This window comes from Scyliorhinus canicula, chromosome 13 (genome assembly GCF_902713615.1).
Source record: "Scyliorhinus canicula chromosome 13, sScyCan1.1, whole genome shotgun sequence".
Lineage (NCBI taxonomy): Eukaryota > Metazoa > Chordata > Chondrichthyes > Carcharhiniformes > Scyliorhinidae > Scyliorhinus > Scyliorhinus canicula.
Window position 1 is genome coordinate 136423667 of NC_052158.1, and position 22415 is coordinate 136446081.

At 44.2% G+C, this 22415-nt stretch overlaps 1 protein-coding gene across 2 annotated transcripts in view; it reads right to left on the bottom strand.

Moving 5' to 3' along the window:
• The window catches only part of rasa2 (RAS p21 protein activator 2), a 204215-nt gene that overhangs the window by 44564 nt on the left and 137236 nt on the right, over positions 1–22415 (bottom strand). For both annotated transcript variants that reach the window (XM_038815283.1, XM_038815284.1), the window contains one exon: positions 3371–3472. In XM_038815283.1, coding sequence (XP_038671211.1) covers positions 3371–3472 — 102 coding nt within the window. The remainder of the gene's footprint in view (positions 1–3370; positions 3473–22415) is intronic.

Below are 22415 nucleotides of genomic sequence, written 5' to 3' on the forward strand. Positions count from 1 at the left end.
TGATTTGATCCCATCAATTGTGCGTTGCACTAAAATGGTATTGCAATAGTAGCAATGCTAAGATTACATGTTCATGCAGTGGTGCTGTGCATTACTAATCAGTAACCATGCATGGTTTGTGGGTAAGGCGGTGAATACAAGATCATGTTAATTCAGCAGAATATAGCATAACTTCAAAATCTATACTATCTTGCTTAGCTCCATATACATAATTTCTCCCTGGCAGCAATGATTTGCAAGGGTACACAAACTAACAAATGTATAAAATAAAACTGATTCAGCACATCAGGTAGAAGAACACTAGTCACTTCAGTTCTCGGTAATTAGACACGGTTGCTATCGCCTTGCATAAAGCTCAATTTCTACATCGACCAATTGAACTAACTACGGGCGGCACGATAGCACAGTGGTTAGCACTGCTGTTTCAGCGCCATGGACCCGGGATCGATTCCCAGCTTGGCTCACTGTGCGGAGTCGGCATTCTCCCAGTGTCTACGTGGGTGTCCACCCGGTTTCCTCCCACAAGTCCCGACAGACGTGTTTGTTAGTTGTATTAGACATTTGGTGGTGGTGGTGGCGGGGACGGACCTGATTGAGGTGTAAAAGATTATGAAGGACCTAGGGTAGTGAGGATGAAACTTTTCCCCTTAGCAGAGGGGTCAATAACCAGGGGGCATAGATTTAAAGTAAGGGGCAGGAGATTTTGGGGAGGATCTGAGAAAAATCCTTTTCATTCGCAGGATGTCGGGAATCTGGAACTTTGCCTGAAAGAGCAGTGGAGCTGGGAACCCTCAACAGATGCATTTGGATGAGTACTTGAAACATCATAGCATACAAGGCTTCGAGCCAAGTGCTGGAAAATGGGATTAGAATTTAGGCGCTCGATGGCTGGCAGACATGATGGGCTGAAGGGCTTCTTGCTGTGCTGTAAAACTATGACTTCACACCCAGTGTGCTGGCAAGTTCTTTTGGTTCCCAATTGTCTAAGCAGAGAGAAAGAGAGAAAAGCTTGAAGACTTGTACAGGGATGATTGTAAAAGCTTTCATTGAGAAGCTGTCAAGGAATGCATATACTGATGTGGGCGATAATGGCTCGTTCTTTATTTTGCATTGATATGCAATGATAAATTGCACAAACCCGAGTCTGATCCTTTCTGTAAAACAAAGCAACTCATCCTTTCGTATCTAGTCTCATCTTACTATGCACCTTCCTGTTCTGCCTTTGGAGAAACTGAAGCAGCATATGTGCAGAAGACACAAGTCTCTAGTTCAGGGTACATGGGGACAGCACAACATCACAATCCTACATGACAATTTCAGCCAGAGCAAGTCATCGAGCATAAAACATGCTCAAAACGGACAACCACTGTATGCCAAAACTCCCCCCAAAAATGTTAACCCAAATTGGCATCATATGTGCTGTCCCAACCAGTTTAGTTTATTGGCAAAGGACAACATACTGTCAAAATACTTCACCCGGTGCAGCTGTCTTTATAGTGGCACTGACTGCATCCCTGGAGATTGTGTTTAGTACACTCTCTCATTCTCTCAGAGTCAGACACTAGGTAGGTGATTGGGGTAGCAGGAAGATAGGGTCAAAATACAAATGAAAGACCTATTAAGTTTTTTGGCGGACCTATGCATTCTTCCATAATGCTGGTGGTTAATTAAAGTAGCTGTTGCTCATACATTATAGTCTATCCTCTATCAAAGGAGTTATTCTGAGCAACATTCCAGCTCACTACCTTGGTATGGCCTTGTTACAACAGCAGTTAGATTACCACAGATCACAACAGCTCACATAGGATAGGAAACACCATCATCCTGACCCAGTTTCTCATTTCATGTAAAGGATGCAAGAGAGACAATACAGTTACAACATGCAGATCAAATGTCAGTTTACAGTTTTTTCCTGTTGAGTTGCCATACATTGGACTATATACACTAAGACAAGCAACCCCCTCTTAGTTTTCAAGCAAAAAGTCGATTACGATTATTATTTGTTTCTCAATTTTAAACAATTGTTCAAACATATTAAATGACTCCAATACAAGCTGTCCGTCATTATAATAATCTTTATTATTGTCAAAAGTAGGCTTACATTAACACTGCAATGAAGTTACTGTGAAAATCCCCTAGTCGCCACACTATGGCACCTGTGCGGGTACACTGAGGAAGAATTCAGAACGTCCAATTCACCTAACAAGCATGTCTTTTGGGACTTGTGGGAGGAAACCGGAGCACCCGAAGGAAACCCACGCAGATACAGGGAGAACATGCAGACTCCGCGGAGAGTGAGCCAAACCGGTAATCGAACCCGGGTCCCTGACGCTGGGAAGCAATAGTGCTAACCACTGTGCTACCGTGCTGCACCACTATATGTGGGAGTTGATGGGATAAGAAAACAAGATTCTGTGAAACATGTAAATATGACTTAAAAGTAGGATAAAATAAGGCAAACACTTTCTTGAATTAGCATGGAATGAATACAGAGCTTTGTGTTAACAACTATTTCAGAGCATTTTGCTCTACTGTGGAAGAAAAGTAGCGCAACCCTATCTGGAGCACATCACTTCAAGGGAGCCCAATCAAATAAGACACTTTGAAATGTTTCTATGCAAGGAGTGCTATGTAAAGGCAGTTAAGTTGCATAACCAAAAGTGAAGGTACTGGCAAAGAGAGGGTGGGCAGAGGCCCACGTTCACCATTAACAACAGTAATGTCAGTTTTCACTAGGTGATGGAGAGATTTAAAATAAAAGTGCTGGGTTCTACATTCAGAGTGGAGTTTCTAAACATGAAGGTAAGGCGTTTTGCCAATTTTTCTGGGGAGGTGGTAAGGGAGGGAGGGAGGGTAGAAAATCAAAGGAGCAGCAATTCAAAAAGTATTTTGGTGACGAAGATGGAATTATTTGCAACAGGATTCCTCCCGCCTCATCAGTTCTCCCTCATTCTAACACTGTGTTTCGTTATTTACAAAGGAACACAGCATAGCCTTTGTATGAGATCATCCAATCACATTTTGGTTCTCTTATTGTAAACTGATGGTTTCACATTCTTTTGATCAAAACACTTATTCCAGCCACCAATGCTGCTGAGAATTGTGGAGAAATGTAATTGCAGTCTAGACAACCCTGACTAAAGACCTGTTTTTATAATGTTAATGTTTTAATTAAGATTACAGGGATGTAATTTAGCAAGACTTTAAAGACAAAAAACAAGTTATTGCAAACAAGGCCTTGTACCATGAAAACGTCACCTGTCCAAACAAATTCATAGACCTTCCATTACAGGTATTTTTGCGGGAACTGTATCGAGAATGAAATCCTATCCAATTTAAGGACATCTAGAACTTCCATATTAACACTTACCACGCCCGATGGCAGTTGTCATTCCTTAAAATTTTCACAGGAACCTTAATCTCACCAAGGAAAATATCTTGCACCAGATTTTCATTGTTCCACAGATCAACTCTGAAGAAGGAAAAAACAAATCAGTCAAGAAAAGATTTATCATCATCACATCCCAACTTTTGAACTGAAAAAACTGTTAACTTATTGGAAAATTAACTTTTGTGAACTATACTGAATTACCTAAAAGGAGAGTTTTCTTTTTAAAAAACCTAGAAAATCAGCTGTAATATCAGAAGTACAAGTTCAAGCATGAGGATTCCCCACAAATTATAGTGATGTGCAATTACAGGAAATTGGGAATTGTAAGCATAAAGAATATTTTGCGAACCCAGGTCTACCAGAATAATTTTGCCGACATTTGCAATTAATTTAAATTGGCACATGCATAGAAATTTACTTGACAAGTCGTGATAATTCATACTTCAAGACCAATGAGCCAAACTTCATATTGTGCAAAGGAATGGTGCCAGTCAAACTAAATATTTGATGCAGTAACAATGAGTAGAACAGAACTTGGAACAACTCCGTAACATTTAACCCACTGAAAATACTTTGATATAATTGATTTACTTATTTGGCAGTTATGCAATTACATTCACTTGTGTTCAAGTGAGAAGCACCACAGAACATAGGCGTGATACTTGTGATGCCTAGGGCAGCAAAGCCCTAGTTAGTTACACACCACTTTGACATTATCACATGGAATACATGCCCCTGTCTGCTTTGTCCCAAAACAAAAACACGATCTGTCTGGGAAGCAAAGCACTGAACAACGCTTCAGTAGTGTGAACAGTCCAATGTAGTTTTAAATTAATAAAATAGAATTGCCTGCAATAAACATTGTGGCAAAAAACAGGAGCAGTGCTTGCATGAAAGTGAGATTTTGGCAAACTAAAGACTTCTCCATTTGCCAGAGCTTGATTCACTGAGGTCTTAACGTACACCCCTCTTTCACATGGTCAAGGTAGGCAAAGATAAAGAATCATAGAATCCCTACAGTTCAAATGGAGGCCCGTTGAGTCTGCAGCGACCTTCTGAAAGCCCACTCCCCTGCCCCATCCCAGTCATCTCACCCAACCGTTGGATACTAAAGGGCAATTTAGCACGGCCAATCCACCTAACCTGTACATCTTTGGACTGTGGGAGGAAACCGGAACACCCGGGAGGAAACCCACGCAGACAGGGGAGAACGTGCCCCCAAGTCACCCAAGGTTGGAACCGAACCCGGGTCCATCGTGCTGTGAGGCAGCAGTGGTAACCATTGCACCACCCTAAACCTTGTCGGAAATCAAGACAGAAAATTCTGGAATTACACAACACTTTGATAGGAAAGAGACAGAGAATACAAAGCTCTGGTGAAGGATTACATGTGAAATTGTGATCTTTTCTCTTGCAATAATGATGGACCACTGTATCTGTCACATTTCCTTTTGTATTTTTTTTTTAATTTCACATTCCATTCTTTTACACTCTGGATCAACTCTACCTAAATCACACAATTAGGCAACTGTTTAAATCATGCAATTAAATCAGAGAACCATTAGGATTTAATAAATGTCTTGCTAGATATACTTGCACAGCTGATATTTTAGTTCAGACCAATAACCAAGTCAAGTGCCATTGTGATTTAAGGAGAAATCAATCAAGTCTGCTAAAGATAAGAATATCAGCAAAACGTACAAACACGCAGAACATTATTAAGATGAGACTCAATTTATTACTTTCCTTTAGTGGAATCAAATATAATGGCTGTGATGGTCTTCAGAGCTATTAATAAATTTACCATATTGCTGCATTACATGGAAATTAAAATTCCATTCAGTAAAATTTAGTTATTTTTGGATAAACTATTCTGAACTCAGCAGTATAAACTTTGTTTGTTCTAAGTAAACAATTTAATTTGCCTCATTTATTAAATACACAAACCAAACTATCAAAACAAATCAAGTTGTTGCTGGATATACCGAAGTAGAACAGTAAAGCATTTCACTTGAGGAAGCACTTCTCAACTTTTCCAGAGTAATCGACTTTGGGGAAGCTATAACGCCAATGGTGTTGCAGGCAAACATTGAACCACATGGAGCTGGAATAGCTATGGCTCAACTGTGCTGGATTTCTTAATCTCAGCTAAAAATGCAGCAGGGTCATGTACTATGCTTTACAGTGGGAGGAGGAGGATCCAGTGGTCGTGGTCACATAGGTACCAACGACAGTCCAAAGATATGCAGGTAAGGTTTATTGGCCATGCTAAATTGTCCCTTAGTGTCCAACGGTTAGGTGGGGTTAGCAGGATAGGGCAGGGGAGCGGGCATAGGTTAGGGTACTCTTTTGGATGGTCATTGCAAGCCCGATGAATCGAATGGCCTCCTTCTGCGCTGCAGGGATTCTATGACAAAGATAGAACTCAGAACATGGTTCTGCTGAGGATGTATGAGCAGGTAGGGGCTAAATTAAAAAACTTAATCTCTGGATTACTACCTGAGCCACGAGCAAATTGGTGCGGCTCCAAGATTAGCGTGGGAGAAACAGGTTTCGATTCATGGGACAGCGGCACCTGTACTGGGGAAAGTGAGAGCTGTACTATTGGTACGGTCTTCACCTGAACCGTACTGGGACAAGTGCTCTGGCATGTCGTATAATCAGGGCAGTAGGAGATCTTTAAATCAAACAGTGGGCACAAGGGAATAAGTTTTGAAAGATGTGCCATATCAGGCAGAGAAGACAAGGGGGAAAAAAAGCAGGGTAGGAACGAGGAATAATGATCAGAACATGGCAGGTAGGGCCAGAGTGTGCAAACCTAAGAGTGCACCAGCAGGTGAGACTAGAGGTTACAACAAAAAAAGACAGAACTAAAGGCTCTGGATCGCAACACATGCAGCATTTTGAACAAAACAGATGAATTGTCAGCACAAATAGAAATATGTATGATCTGATCACTATTACAAAGACGTGGCTGCAGGATGACAGACTGGGACCCGAATATTCAAGCATAGGAAGGGCAGGAATCTGGGGGAAAGGGGTATCTCTGTTAAGTAAGGATGACATTGGTAGAGAGATTACCTTAGTTCTAGAGATAAGGATATAGAACCAGTTTGGGTAGAAATGAGAAATATTAAAGGCAAGTCATTTGTGGGAGTGGTTTATATCCCCTTGTTGGATGAGGCATACAGTGTTAGGAAAACTAAGATAGTTTTAAGGGATTTATGCTTGTAATGGTAAACATTAGAATAACGCATAGTTTTAAGTGTTTTTAATGCTTCTGTACCTGGAAAGGTAAAACCTATAGTTATTTTCATGCTGGACAAAGGTCTTTGCATGTATGGGGGTTGGTTAAGTTCCAACCGTGTTTCCATTGTAACGAAAAATAAATAAACCAGCAGTTGCTGCTTAGCGACTGTGGACTTGTGAGGTAGAGAAGCTTTTAAATTTAGCTAATTTGATTGCACTTAAAGATAGGTGGTGAGAGTGAAGACAGTTGCTTGAAGCAGTTGGTTTAGAAGGCTTGGGAGGAAACATCTCTCAGCTGTGCCGGGAAGTTTTGAAAGCATGTTCTTGTGAGTGGAGTTTGGAAACTCTCATGTGACATGGGGGGAATTTAGAGGAAAAAGCCATGGACACTAACTTGGGTTCAGAGCAGAATGTGTGTATTTGACCAGTCATCTTGTGTGCTTTTGTTAATAAAACCGTTGTAGATTAAGATGTACTTTTAATCCATGTTAATCCTAAAACCTATGTGTAATTGTTAAAATAGGGTGGAGCATCATAATCAAATTTTTCCATGTTTAATCTTTTTTTTTCTTGTTGTTAAAACTAATTAGCGGTCCTGTAACACTGTTCCTCACATATTATATTACATGGTATCATATTGAAAGAAAAGGTATGTAATTCTAAAATGATGAGCAACAGGTCAAAAGATTGAACATAAAATAAAGAACAGCAAAGAATGATTAATAATGAGGAAAAATTAGCGCACAAGAGAAAACTAGCTAGAAATACAAAATAAGATAGTAAGAGCTTCTACAGGTTATTTAAAAAGGAAAAGAACAAGTGTTGGTCTTCTAGAGAGTGAGAATAGGAAATTAATAATGGAAAATAAGGAACTGGTGGATGAAATGAACAGGCATTTTGCATCTGTTTTTACTGTAGAGGATACAAATAAATTCCCAAAAATAATTGTGTATCAGGAGAGCGGAAAGGGAGAGAGGAACTTAAAACAATTACAATTAGCAGAGAAACAGTACGAAGAAAATTATTGGAATTAAAAGTTATCAAGTCCACAGGTCCTGATGAATTTCATTCCTCCTAGGCCCTTAAAAGATGTGGTTACTGAGATGGTAAATGCATTGGTTTTAATTTTCCAAAATTCCTCAGATTCTGGAAGGGCCCCATCAGATTGGAAAATTTAGAATGTAACTCCTCTATTAAAGTTAGGAAGGATAATGAAAGTAGGAAACTATATGCCAGTTAGTTTAACATCTGTTACAGGAGAATTGCTGGAATCTATTATTAAGCAGGTTATAGCAGGGAATTTAGAAAATCTCAATGCAATCAAGCAGAGTCAACATGGTTTGATGAAAGGAAAATCATGTTTGATTGATATAGTGGTGTTATTTGAGGAGGTAATGAGGAACACAGATAAAGTAGAAATCTGTGATGTGCAGTGCTTAGATTTCCAGAAGGTATTTGACAAGGTGCCATGTCGAAGGTTGCAGGCAAAATAAGAACTCATGGCGTAGGCTGCAGCATATTAGCATGGATCGGGGACTGGTTAGTGAACAGGAAGTAGAGTAGAGATAAATAAATCTTTTGCGGGTTGGTAAGATATGACTAGTGGAGTGCCACAGGGATCAGTATTGGAGCTTCAACTATTTATAATTTTTGTCAATGATTTGGATGAAGGGACCAAATGGAGAGTTGCTAAATTTGCTGATGACACAAAGATAATAAGTTGAGAAGAGGACACAAGGAGTTTGCAAAGGGTCAGAGAAAGGTTAAGTGAGTGGGCAAAATTTAGGCAGATGGCATATCATTTGGGAAAATGTGAACTTGTGCACTTTGACAGGAAGAGTAAAAAAGCAGCATATTATTTACACAATGAGAGATTGCAGCACTCTGAGGTACAGAGGGATCTGAGCGTTCTAGTGCATGAATCAGAAAAAGTTAATATTCAGGTACAGCAAGTGATTAAGGAGGCAAATGGAATGTTCTCATTTATTGCAAGGGGAATGGAACATAAAAGTAGAGATGTTTTGCTACAGTTGGTCGCCTTATTTTAAGAAAGCATATGGATTAGCAGGTCAGAGAATGTTCACTCAATTGATACCTGAAATTAAATGAGAAAAAAACTGGGCAGGCTTGGCTTGAATCTATTGCAGTTTAGAAGATTGAGGTGTGATCTTATTGAAACGTACAAGATCCTGACGGGACTTAACAGGGTGGATGCTGAATGGATGTTTCCCCTTGAGGGGACATCCATTTTCCCCTTGAACGAGCGGACAGAGTTTAAAAAGTGACGGAATTTTTCTCCGAGGGTCGTGAATCTTTGGAACTCTTTTCCCCAGAGGGTGGTGGAGGCAGGTTCAATGAATATTTTTAAGGCAGAGATAGATGGCGATTTTTTAGGTTTAAATATTTTTATTCAAAGAAAATGTTACAATATTACAAAACAAACCATCCCAACAAAATATAATACCAATACTATCCCCACCCACCCCCCTTCACAAAGAAGACCCTAATGAACTAACCTACCTCCACCACCAACAGCTTACAGTAGCCAGCTCCCCGAAAAGGGCAATGAATGGCTGCCACCTAGAGTAACTCCCGTCCATCAACCCCCTCATCGCATACTTGATCTTCTCCAAGTACAGGAATTCCATCATGTTCTCTAACGGGGCCGAAGCCTTAGGTGGCACAAGCTCACTCAGCTGAATCGCTGGCTTTTAAAGCAGACTGAGCAGGCCAGCAGCACGGTTCGATTCCCGTACCAGCCTCCCCGGACAGGCGCCGGAATGTGGCGACTAGGGGCTTTTCACAGAAACTTCATTGACGCCTACTCGTGACAATAAGCAGTTTTCATTTCATTTTTCATTTCAAACCCCACCCCAAACAGGACTCGCCTGTTGGCCATTAGGGAGGCGAATGCTAAGACGCCTTTGTCCACGTCTGCAGTGCCGGCAAGTTCGACACTCGAAAAAAGGCACGACTCCAGCTCAACACACAGAATTCCTGACATCATTTCAAGTAAGGAGACCCAAAAATTAACAAGTTTGGGGCAGGACCAGAACATGTGCGTGTAGTTCACTGGTCCCCTGGAGCACTGCTCACACCTGTCCTTCCACCCGACAAGAACCCGCTAATATATGCCCTGGTCAGGTGCGCCCTGTGCATCACCTTGAACTATATCAAGACTTAACCTTGCGCACGAGGTGTAGCTAACCCCATGAAGTGCCTCATTCCTCACGTCCCCCCTCAAAGACTACACCCAGCTCATCCTCCCACTTTCTTTTACTTCTTTCAGTGATGCCCGCTCCGTTGCCAGCAGCTGCCCATAAATGTCTGACATCCTTCTCCTCCCAGAGATCACCCAAGGACAGAATTCTATGCAAAAGCGAGGGTGCCAGCACCAGGGAAACAAAGAAAGCATTTATGCACAAAATCTCTAACTTGAAATACCTGAAATACATTCCCTCTCGGGAGCTGGAATTTATCCGCAATCTCATTTAGACCAGCAAACCTGACCTCCAAAAACAAATCCCTAAACCTCTCCAACCCCTTCCCCATGTCCTAAACATCAGGTCTAAACCAGACAGCACAAACCCATGGTTTCTACAAATCGGCACCAACAATGACAGAGCTTAATTTAAAATGCTGCCCAAATTGATACCACATCCTCAAAGAGGGTATTACCGCTGGGTTTGACAAAACTTTCACTGGAGAGGAGTGTGGAGCAGTAACAAGGGCCGTCAGACTCGTGTTTATGCATGAAGCCTCCTCCATCCGTCCCCATAAAGAATTCCGGTCCTTAAGCCACATTTGGAAAAGCCACTTTTTCCAAATGTTTGCCGCCCAGTAATAACAGATTTAGGTAGTACCAGCCCTACCACAATTGTCTATAGGGAAACCTAATATTCCCTCCCTGCATGCTCTATCTCCTTCCAACTGAACGACCTCAACGCAATGGCTAGCGGGTCAATCACCGAGGCAAACAACAACAGGGAAAGGACCCCGAGTGCAGGCATTAGTACATTCAGTGAGGGCTTTATACAAAAGCCTAATCCATGGTATAAACTCTGGCTCAAAGCCAAAGTGCCCCAAAATCTCGAAAAGGCACCCCCACTCAACCCTGTAGAACGCTTTCTCCACATACATCAAAATAATCACCTCTGGCTCGGTCACAGTGAAGGGCGACATGACTACATTCAACAATCTCCTAATGTTGGGTGACAACTGCCGGCCCTTAACAAATCCTGCCTGCTCCTCCGAAATCGTCCCCAGCAGACAGCTCCAAACGAGATGCCAACACTGTATCCAGCAACTTAGTGTCAATATTAAGCAGAGAAATCAGTCGATGCAACTCATGCTCCAGGGGATCCTTAACCCTTTTCAGAATCAAAATAAATCAATGCCTGCACCAGCGTGGCTGGCAATACTCCCTGCGATAGAGAATTACTGAACATATCACACACAAATGGAACCAATAAACCAGCAAACGGTTTATAAAATTCAATAGGGAATCCACCCGGGCCCAGTGCCTTGCCCACCTGCATTAAACGGATACAATCCATGACCTCCTCCGGCCCAATGGCACCTTCAGTTCTTGCCTTCTCTCCTGTTCCACCTCGTGAAAGGTCAACCCATCCAAAAGTTATGACATTACCAAGTCATCTTCCGGAGACTCAGACTTGTACACCCCACTGTAAAAGGCCTCAAACTCTGCATTAACTTTGTCTGAGGCAGAAACCAATCTGCCACCTGAGTCTCTAATCTGAACTATATCCCGAGAGGCAGCCTGCTGCCTCAGTTGATGAGCTAACAAATGCTCCAAATACTCAAAACATCCCTCCTCGAGAGACGCAGCTGGCTCACCACCTTCCCTGTTGACAATAAATCGAAATCCATCTGCAATTTCTTTCTCTCTGCCAAAAGCTCCGGTGTTGGGGCAATTGACTATTGGCAGTCCACCTCAAGGATGGAATCCACCAGCTTCTGCCTCTCCATCTTCCCAGATTCATCCCTTTATGCCTTATATAAAAGTAGCTCACCCCTAAAAACCATCTTCAGTGCTTCCTTGAGCGCGAAAGGCGAAACCTCCTCAATCTTGTTAAACTCTACGTACTCCCTAATAACAGAGGATATCCGCTTGCAAAATCCTTCATCAACGAGCAACGGCATGTCTAGCCTCCATGGGGGTCGCTGAGGGCGGGCCCAGCTCCAACAGGTTCACATAATGTGGAGCATGCTCCCATATCACGTTCGGCGAGTACCCCACCCCCTAACCCCAGGGAGCAATGACTTACCCACCACAAAGTAGACCGAATGCACATGGGAATGCAAAGAAATCTCCATCGATCTGCACCCACCCCCTCCATCTGATCCATGAATACCTGCAGCTCCTTTGTCACCCCTGATGTAGTTAAGGACTTGGGATTTGACCTGTCCAGCCTAGGCTCTCGAACACAATTGGCGTGCCCCCACCCAAGAACCCCCCCCCCACATAATTAAGAGATGGAATAGAGGCCAGCACCTTTTGAATGAAAGCACTGTCATCCCAATTCAGTGCATACACGCTGACCAAAACCACTGGCGTGGCTGCTTACACCCCACTAACAATAACCAACCTCTCTCGAGTCGGTGAAAATGTTGACCGCAGGAAAAGCCACCCTCTTGTTAATAAGCACTGTGTTTCCCCGCACCCCCCTCCCCTCGTCCTGACATCAAAATTATGCACGTGCCCCACCCATCCTTTCCGCAGAAGTGTTTGATCTCAGACTCTCAAGTGGGTGCCCAGTAAAAAAAAATAGTTCACCGGTCAAACTTTCCATGTGGGCAAACACCCAGGACCTTTTAACTGGGCCACTCAACCGCCTCACATTCCATTTGACCAACACCAGTTCCAGGCCCACCCATCACCCCTTCAAGCCAGTTCAAAAACAAAGGAACCATCACAGTCAGCAAACTACAGCCCCCCCTCGCCAACCACCCCAAAACCCTGGTCTCCCCGGACATCAGACAAACAACCCGAGAACCAAACACCACTCTCTCCCCCACATGAAACAAAAACAAAAAAGCTACGCTTGTGACCTTGAACAAAAGAACTCCCTCCCTCCCGGAAAAGGTTGGTGAGGTGCATCGGCGCTTTTATGAGGGGCTCTATAGATTGGACCAGTTGGTTTCTCGGAGGTTTACCCGAGGTTTACGGATCTGCTAGGGATGCTTAACGACTCATTGGTGAGGGATCGTCTTCTGGAGACCCTGGAGCAGTGTGCATCTCCCTCCTTCTGATGAAGGATAAGGACACAAGAAGAGTGTGGGTAATACCGCCCAATTTCTCAACTTAATGTGGATACGAATCTTTGGCCAAGGGCTTGGTCTCAAGGTTGGAATCTTGCCTCCCAGGGCTAGTGGGGAAGACTAGATTTTTGGGGGGGAGGGGGGGGGGGGGGGGGGGGTTGTTGTGCTATATGCAAGGAATTCTGGGACAGTTATGGGGATACATTGGGAATATTGAAAAGATTCAAATCTTTTTCAGGATATAAACTGAATGTTGGGAAGAGGAATTATTTTGTGGTTAGCCCTTCGAGGGGACGAGCTGGGCTGGTGGGGCTGCCGTTTCGTCTATGGGGACTAGTTTTTGTTCTTTGGGGGTCCAGGTAGCCTGGGACTGGGCACAACTTGACAAGTTAAATTTTATGAGCCTGGTGTGTAGAGTTAGAGCGGATCTACAGAGGTGGGACAGCCTCCCGCTGTCTTTGCTGGGCCGAGTCCAATCTATTAAGATGAATATCTTGCCACAATTCATGTTCTTGTTTCAATGTCTCCCAGTTTTTCTACTAAAAGTAGTTTTTTTCAGGAGATGGAGTGGCTCATAACAAGTTTCATATGGGCATGGAGAACTCTTCAGATTGTATAGGGGGAAGGGGGGGGGGGGGGGGGTGTTCCTAGAGGGAGAGGGATGTATTATTATTGGGCGGCCCAATGTGGAGAAGGTGTTGGGGATCAGGAAGTTATTTGGGTGAGGATGGAGCCAGGGTCCGTTAAAAGGGACAGACCTGGAGGTGCTGGTGATCCTGAATGTGGATTTAGAGCCATTCCCGTCAGTCACTGCATTTGGGGTGTCGAATAAGCCAGAGCGAAGATTGGAGGTGAGGGCGGAGGTTCTGGCATTCGGCTCGTTGTTGGCCGAAGGCGGATTTTGCTGAATTGGAGACAGGCAACACCACCTAGCGCTACATCATGGCTGGCTGCTTTGACGGAGTTCTTGTACCTTGAGATGGTCAAGTTTAGAGTGACGGGGTTGATCGATGGGTTCTATCATAGATGGCGGCCATTCATTTTGCATTTTAAGGACCTGGTGCTGTTAGCGGGTAATGTGGTGGTGGGGAGTGTATTGAAATGAACTGAAATGAAAATCGCTTATTGTCACAAGTAGGCCTCAAATGAAGTTACTGTGATAAACCCACAGTCACCACATTCCGGCGCCTGTTCGGGGAGGCTGGTAGGGGAATTTAAACCGCGCTGCTGGCCTACCTTGGTCTTCTTTAAAAGCCAGCTCTTTAGCCCTGTGCTAAACCAGTCCTTGTTCTTTGTTTTGGCAATGCTTGTGTTATTATGTGATATTGGGGTTGTGATTCGTATAAACTGATAAAAGTTCAATAAAAATATATTTATATTAAGAAATGGCTGAAGGCACTGGATACTGCAAAGCCTATGGGCCTTTGCAATATTCCAACAATAGTACTGAAGACTTGTGCTCCGGGGCTTCCCGCACCTCTAGCTTTGCTGTTCCAATACAAAACTGCCATCTACCCAGCAATATGGAAAATTGCCCAAGTGTGTCCTGCACACATGAAACAGGACAAATCCAACCCGGCCAATTACCGCCCTATCAGTCTACTCTCCATCATCAGGAAAGAACATAAGAACTAGGAGCAGGAGTAGGCCATCTGGCTCCTCGAGCCTGCTCCGCCATTCAATGAGGTCATGGCTGATCTTTTGTGGACTCAGCTCCACTTTCCAGCCCGAACACCATAACCCTTTATTCATAGAATTCACAGTGCAGAAGGAGGCCATTCAGCCCATCGAGTCTGCACTGGCTCTTGGAAAGAGCACCCTACCCAATCCCATACCTCCACCCTATCCCCATAACCCAGAAACCCCACCTAACACTAAGGGGTAATTTGGACCCCGAGGGCAATTTATCATGGCCAATCCACCTAACCTGCACATCTTTGGACTGTGGGAGGAAACCGGAGCACCCGGAGGAAACCCACGCACACACAGGGAGAACGTGCAGACTCCACACAGACAGTGACCCAGCGGGGAATCGAACCTGGGACCCTGGCGCTGTGAAGCATTTGTGCAATCCACAATGCTACCGTGCTGCCCTTATCTCTTTATTCTTCAAAAATTATCTATCTTTATCTTAAAAACATTTAATGAATGAGCCTCAACTGCTTCACTGGTCAAGGAATTCCATAGATTCACAACCCTTTGGGTGAAGAAGTTCCTCCTAAGCTCAGTCCTAAATCTACTTGCCCTTATTTTGAGGCTATGCTCCCTAGTTCTGCTTTCACCCGCCAGTGGAAACAACCTGCCCTCATCTATCCTATCTATTCCCTTCATAATTTTATATGTTTCTACAAGATCACCCCGCATCCTTCTAAATTCCAACGAGTACAGTCCCAGTCTACTCAACCTCTCCTCGTAATCCAACCCCTTCAGCTCTGGAATTAACCTAGTGAATCTCCTCTGCACACACTCCAGCACCTGTACGTTGTTTCTCAGGTAAGGAGACCAAAACTGAACACAATACTCCAGGTTAGGCCTCACTAACACCTTATACAATTGCAGCATAACCTCCCTAGTCTTAAACTCCATCCTTCTAGCAATGAAGGACAAAACTCCACTTGCCTTCTTAATCACCTGTTGCACCTGTAAACCAACTTTTTGCGACTCATGCACGAGCACACCCAGGTCTCTCTGCACAGCAGCATGTTTTACTATTTTATCATTTAAATAATAATCCCTTTTGCTGTTATTCCTACCAAAATGGATAACCTCACATTTGTCAACATTGTATTCCATCTGCCAGGCCCTAGCCCATTCACTTAACCTATCCAAATCCTTCTGCAGTCTTCTGGTATCCTCTGCACTTTATGCTTTACCACTCAACTTAGTGTCGTCTGCAAATATGGACACATTGTACTTGGTCCCCAATTCCAAATCATCTATGTAAATTGTGAACAATTGTGGGCCCAACACTGATCCCTGAGGGACACACTAGCTGCTGATTGCCAACCAGAGAAACACCCATTAATCCCCACTCTTTGCTTTCTATTAACTAACCAATCCTCTATCCATGCTACTACTTTACCCTTAATGCATGTTTATCTTATGCACCAACCTTTTGTGTGGCACCTTGTCAAAAGCTTTCTGGAAATCCAGATATACCAAATCCATTGGCTCCCCGCTGTCTACCGCACTGGTAACGTCCTCAGAAAATTCCACTAAATTAGTTAGGCATGACCTGCCCTTTATGAACCCATGCTGCGTCTGTCAAATGGGACAATTTCCATCCAGATGCCTCGCAATTTCTTCATTGATGATAGATTCCAGCATTTTCCCTACTACCGAAGTTAAGCTAACTGGCCTATAATTACCCACTTTCTGCCTACCTCCTTTTTTAAACAGTGGTGTCACGTTTGCTAATTTCCAATCTGCCGGGGCCACCCCAAAGTCTAGTGAACTTTGGTAAATTATCACTAGTGCATTTGCAATTTCCCTAGCCATCTCTTTTAGCACTCTGGGATGCATTCCATCAGGGCTAGGAGACTTGTCTACCTTTAGCCCATTAGCTTGCCCATCACTACCTCCTTCGCGATAACAATCATCTCAAGGTCCTCACCTGTCATAGCCTAATTTCCATGATTCACTGGCATGTTATTTGTGTCTTCCACCGTGAAGACCGACCTAAAAAACCTGTTCAGTTCCTCAGCCATTTCCTCATCTCCCATTATTAAATCTCCCTTCTCATCCTCTCAAGACGTGGAGATGCCGGCGTTGGACTGGGGTGAGCACAGTAAGAAGTCTTACAACACTTGGAGCCATTCACCTGAGGAAGGAGCTGTGCTCCGAAAGTTCGTGTTTGAAACAAACCTGTTGGACTTTAACCTGGTGTTGTAAGACTTCTTACTGTGCTCATCCTCGCAAGGACCAATATTTACCTTAGCCACTCTTTATTGTTTAATATATTTGGAGAAACCTTTACTATCTGTTTTTAAATTCTGAGCAAGTTTACTCTCATAATCTATCTTCCTCTTCTTTATAGCTTTTTTAGTAGCTTTCTGTTGCCCCCTAAAGATTTCCTAGTCCTCTAGTCTCCCACTAATCTTTGCCACTTTGTATGTTTTTTCTTTCAATTTGAAACTCTCCCTTATTTCCTTAGATATCCACGGTCGATGTTCCCTCTTTCTACCGTCCTTTTTTGTTGGTATAAACCTTTGCTGAGCACTGTGAAACATCGCTTGGAAGGTTCTCCACTGTTCCTCAACTGTTTCACCATAAAGTCTTTGCTCCCAGTCTACCTCAGCTAGCTCTTCTCTCATCCCATTGTAATCTCCTTTGTTTAAGCACAAAACACTAGTGTTTGATTTGACCTTCTCACCCTCCATCTGTATTTTAAATTCCACCATATTGCGATCGCTCCTTCCGAGAGGATCCCTAACTATGAGATCATTAATCAATCCTGTTTCATTACACAGGACCAGATCTAGGACCGCTTGTTCCCTCGTAGGTTCCATTACATACTGTTCTAGGAAACTAACGTGGATACATTCCATATCCATTTGCACAGTGCCAGTCACCCTGAAGTTAAGTGTAGGTTATTGTAGCTGATAAGTGTAGTTTAACTCGTAGCAGATATTGTGTTTGCATGTCGAAGTAATCCTAGTGTGTTTAACTTTTGAACTGGCTAACTAGTTGTGTGGTCATTTTTTAAAAAAAAATGTTTTTTATTGAGTTTTCATATTTTATATCCAACAAATTACAAATTATTAGAAAAAAACACGCAAAAATTAACATGTATATTTACAGGTAAGCATCTTCATAATAACAACTGTGGCATACATATTTTACATTCCCCAATATGGCCGAGGCACATGTTTATAGGCATTTAATTACAGTTTGGTTTTGGGCCTTAGCTTGCCATCAATCCGCCATAACAAACCCGTAGCGCCCCCCCCCCCCCCCCCCCCCCCCCGGCTACCTTCCCCCGATTCCAGTCCATTTTCCCCTGATTCTTGGCCACCCGACTATTCTTCCTCTTGTTCGTTGGCAACAAACAGGTCCCGGAACAATTGCATGAATGGCTCCCACGTTCTGTGGAAGCCGTTGTCTGACCCTCGGATGGCGAATCAGATTTTCTCCATTTGGAGAGATTCCGAGAGGTCGGACAGCCGGTCTGCAGCTCTGGGCGGTGCTGCTGACCGCCAGCCAAACAGGATTCTACGGCGGGCGATCAGGGAGGCAAAGGAAAGGGCGTCCGCCCTCCTCCCCAGGAATAGATCTGGCTGGTCTGAAACCCCGAAGACCACCACTATCGGGCATGGCTCCACCCTCACCCCCACCACTTTGGACATCGCCTCGAAGAAGGCTGTCCAGTACTCCACAAGTCTGGGGAAGACCAGAACATGTGGGCGTGGTTGGCCGGGCCTCTTTGGCACCGTTCACATCTGTCCTCCACCTCCGGGAAGAACCTACTCATATGGTTTCTTGTTAAGTGGGCTCTATGTACCACTTTTAGTTGCGTCAGGCTGAGCCTTGCGCACGTGGAGGTGGAGTTGACCCTATGCAGTGCTTCGCTCCAGAGTCCCCACCATATCTCAATCCCCAGGTCATCCTCCCATTTCTTTCTTGTTGCGTCCAATACGGTGTCGTCCCTTTCTACCAGTTGGTCATACATATCGCTACAGTTCCCTTTCTCTAGGATACTTGCGTCCAGTAGGTCTTCCAGTAGTGTCTGTCGTGGCGGTTGTGGATATGTCCTTGTCTCCTTTTGTAAGAAGTTTTTGAGCTGCAGGTACCATAGCTCGTTCCCCCCGGCTAGCCGAAATTTCTCTGTCAGTTCGACCAGTGTTGCAATCCTGTCGTCCGTGTATAGGTCCCTGACTGTCAGTGTCCCCCCGTCCTGCCTCCACCTTTTGAAGGTGGTATCAGTCAGTGCTGGTGTGAACCTATGGTTGTTGCAGATGGGAGCCTTGTCCGACATTTTGGTCAGGTCAAATTGCTGCTGCAGTTGGTTCCAGGATTGGAGGGTGGCTGTCACCACTGGGCTGCTGGCGTGTTTTTTGGGTGGGGATGGGAGTGCTGCCGTGGCGAGGGCCCGGAGGGAGGTCCCAATGCAGGAGGCCTCCTCCGCACGCACCCACTCGGCTTCTGGCTCCTGGATCCATCCCCTTACTCGCTCGGCTGTTGCCGCCCAGTGGTAGAACTGTAGGTTCGGGAGGGCTAGCCCCCCCCCCCTGGATTTTGTTTTTTGTAGGACCTTCTTTGGGATCCTAGCATTTCCCCCCCCCCCCCATACGAACGTCATGATAAGTTTGTCCAGCACTTTGAAAAAGGCCTTGGGGATGTAGATCGGAATGGATCTAAACAGGAAGAGGAACCTGGGCAGTACGTTCATTTTGATCGTCTGGACTCTCCCCGCGAGGGAGAGTGGGAGTGTGTTCCATCTTTGCAGGTCCTTTTTTACTTCCTCCGTCAGGCTGGTGAGGTTCCATTTGTGGATCCCTTTCCAGTCATGGGCTATTTGGATCCCCAGGTAGCGGAATTTGTGTCGGGCTTGTTTGAACGGCAGCCCCTTTAGTGGTTGTGTGGTCATTTGACCGATATACAGGAAAGACTTGTGGTTCACCGAGATAAATAGAAATACTCTCAGTATGGCAACGTTGTTGGGACATAACATATCATGAATAGAGCCTCATTATTAAAAGGGCAACACCAGCACCAGAAGTCCAAAGATAGATAAGATTCTTGACTAACAAGCAAGTCAAAGGTAATCAGGAGTAGGCAGAATGTGAAGTTGAGGCCTCAATCAGATCAGCCATGATCTTACTGAATAGCAGAGCACTCGAGGGGCCGAATGGCCTACTACTCTTTGTTCGTATGTTTACCTACTTTCAACAATGGGACGGAAAACAATCATGGAATCCCAACAGTGCAGAAAGAAGCTATTCAGCCCATTGAGTCTACCCCGAACCTCTGAAAGAGCACCCTACCTAGGATCAGGCCCCAACCCTATTTCTGTATCCCCATAACCCCATCTAACTTTTTGGACACTAAGGGGAAATTTAGCATGGCCAATCCACCTAACCTGCACATCTTTGGACTGTGGGGGAAATCGTAGCACCTGGAGGAAACCCACGCAGACACGGGGAGAAAGTGAAAACTCCACATAGACAGTAACCACTATTTTTGCCTGGGTTGGTGGCCTTTGCCTGCAAGGACACCATATAAGGAACCTTTGACCAAAAATGAACCCGAGGATATATGCACCACTGGGTGGAATACTGGAAAGGCCTTTATGACGACCATAAGACCAGACCTAGGAGCAGAATTAGGCCACTCGACACATCGAATCTGCTCCGCCACTCAATCATGGCTGATATTTTCTCATCCCCATTCTGCTGCCTTCTCCCCATAACCCCTGATCCCCTTATTAATCAAGAACCTATCTATCTCTGTCTTAAAGACACTCAGTGATTTGGCCTCCACAGCCTTCTGCGGCAGAGTTCCACAATTCACCAACCTCTGACTGAAGAAATTCCTACTCATCGCTGTTTTAAAGGAACGTCCCTTTAGTCGGAGATGGTGTCCTCTGGTTCTAGTTTCTCCTAAAAGTGGAAACATCCTTTCCACATCCACTCAATCCAGACCTCGCAGTATCCTGTAAGTTTCAATAAGATCCCCCCTCATCCTTCTAAACTCCAACGAGTACAGACCCAGAGTCCTCAACCATTCCTCATACGACAGTACGACACAAAATGTACCACAGGATGGGGCACAGAGCATCTTCCCACTTTTCTTGGGATCTTGTTATCATAAATCAATCTCCGTTTAAGCCTGCAATTCAAAAGATGAATCTCGTAGGGTCCCTGGACTCTGATGTGCAGTGCGGAGAAACGGAGTACAAAGATAGACTCCAGCAGTGTGTCACTTCCCTTAATCTGACAGAGGTGCAAAGGTTGTCTACAACTGCATTCAGCAGACTGAGCGCATTCCATAGTCCAGGATTGTGTGTAGAGGGACACACTAAAGCCTGGGCCAACCACTGCATAGAGTCAGTGGGAAAAAGACACTCTCTCAGGCCCACCTTCCATAGTATAACAAGGACTGGAAAATGCGTAAAACCCCTATACTGGTATGTATATTGTAAATAGCAAGTGAGGCACGCAAGAGTCCCACATACTGTATGAAAGGAATGTGAAATGCATTGTAATCTTAATGTCCAATTTTAACAGTCATAGAATATAATATTGCAAAGTACACTTTTTGAGGGGGGGGAAAGAAAACATTTATACATCCACTTAATTTCCATTCCCAGAATCTTAAATGGAGTGCAGCTGTATCCTGAAGGTGAGGTGGGGGGAAACATGGGGTACGGTAGTTAAACAAATTAACTGCAGCCTTTTTTTTAAAAAAGTGCTGAAATGCTAAACCAACATGTCAAATAGATAATAGAAATCAGATTTTCCAGAGTAATTACTTTCCATTACCATTTAAATTAGCAAGAGCCCAGTCAGTAATTAGAACATAGAATATACAGTGCAGAAAGCAGCCATTTGGCCCATCGAGTCTGTACCGACCCACCTAAGCCCTCACTTACACACTACCCCCGTAATCCAATAACCCCATCTAACCTTTTTGGACACTAAGGGCAATTTGGCATGGTCAAGCCACCTAACCTGCACGTCTTTGGACTGTGGGAGGAAACTGGAGCACCCGGAGGAAACCCACGCAGACACAGGGAGAGCGTGCAGACTCCGCACAGAGAGTGACCCTGCAGGGAATCAAACATGGGACCCAGGCACTGTGAAGCCACTGTGCTAATCACTTGTGCTACCGTGCTGCCCTACTCTGACAACAAAAGTGTTTCTATATTAGCGTAATCAAAAGGTTCAACACTTCTTGTGGTCTGAGGCAAAGATACAAGAGCCATCCTCACAGCTCTTTGTCCTTTTTACAGCGGCTTGCTTGAGAATAAATACAGTAGTGGACTAATTGCAGATTTAACTTTGCAAGAAAGTGAAAAATACCGACATACTCGAGAATTTGCAACCTTAGAAATGCTGGAAAACAGAAAGCTGCTTCCTTTACCAAATATCAAAAATAGTCACCAACAGCTACTGTCAATTTCTGTAACAAATGCAGCAGAGCAGAAATAAAAAATAAAACTCAAATAAGTGCTGTGCAGTTTGAAAAATGAAGGGCAATAAAATATTGAAAAACTCTTTAAAATGCTCTAGTTCCTGAAAACCTAGCTCCTAAACTCTTTAAGACAGATAGTTAGGTTCTTGATTAATAAGGGGATCAGGGATTATGGGGAGAAGGCAGGAGAATGGGGATGAGAAAATATCAGCCATGGCGGAGCAGACTCGATGGGCCGAGTGGCTAATTCTGCTCCTATGTCTTATGGTCTAAGTGTATTATTTAAAACACTCCCCCCAAACAAAAGTATAGCCTCTGTTTCCCACCCTCCAGAAGCACAAATTGGAAACTTGTGGACTGC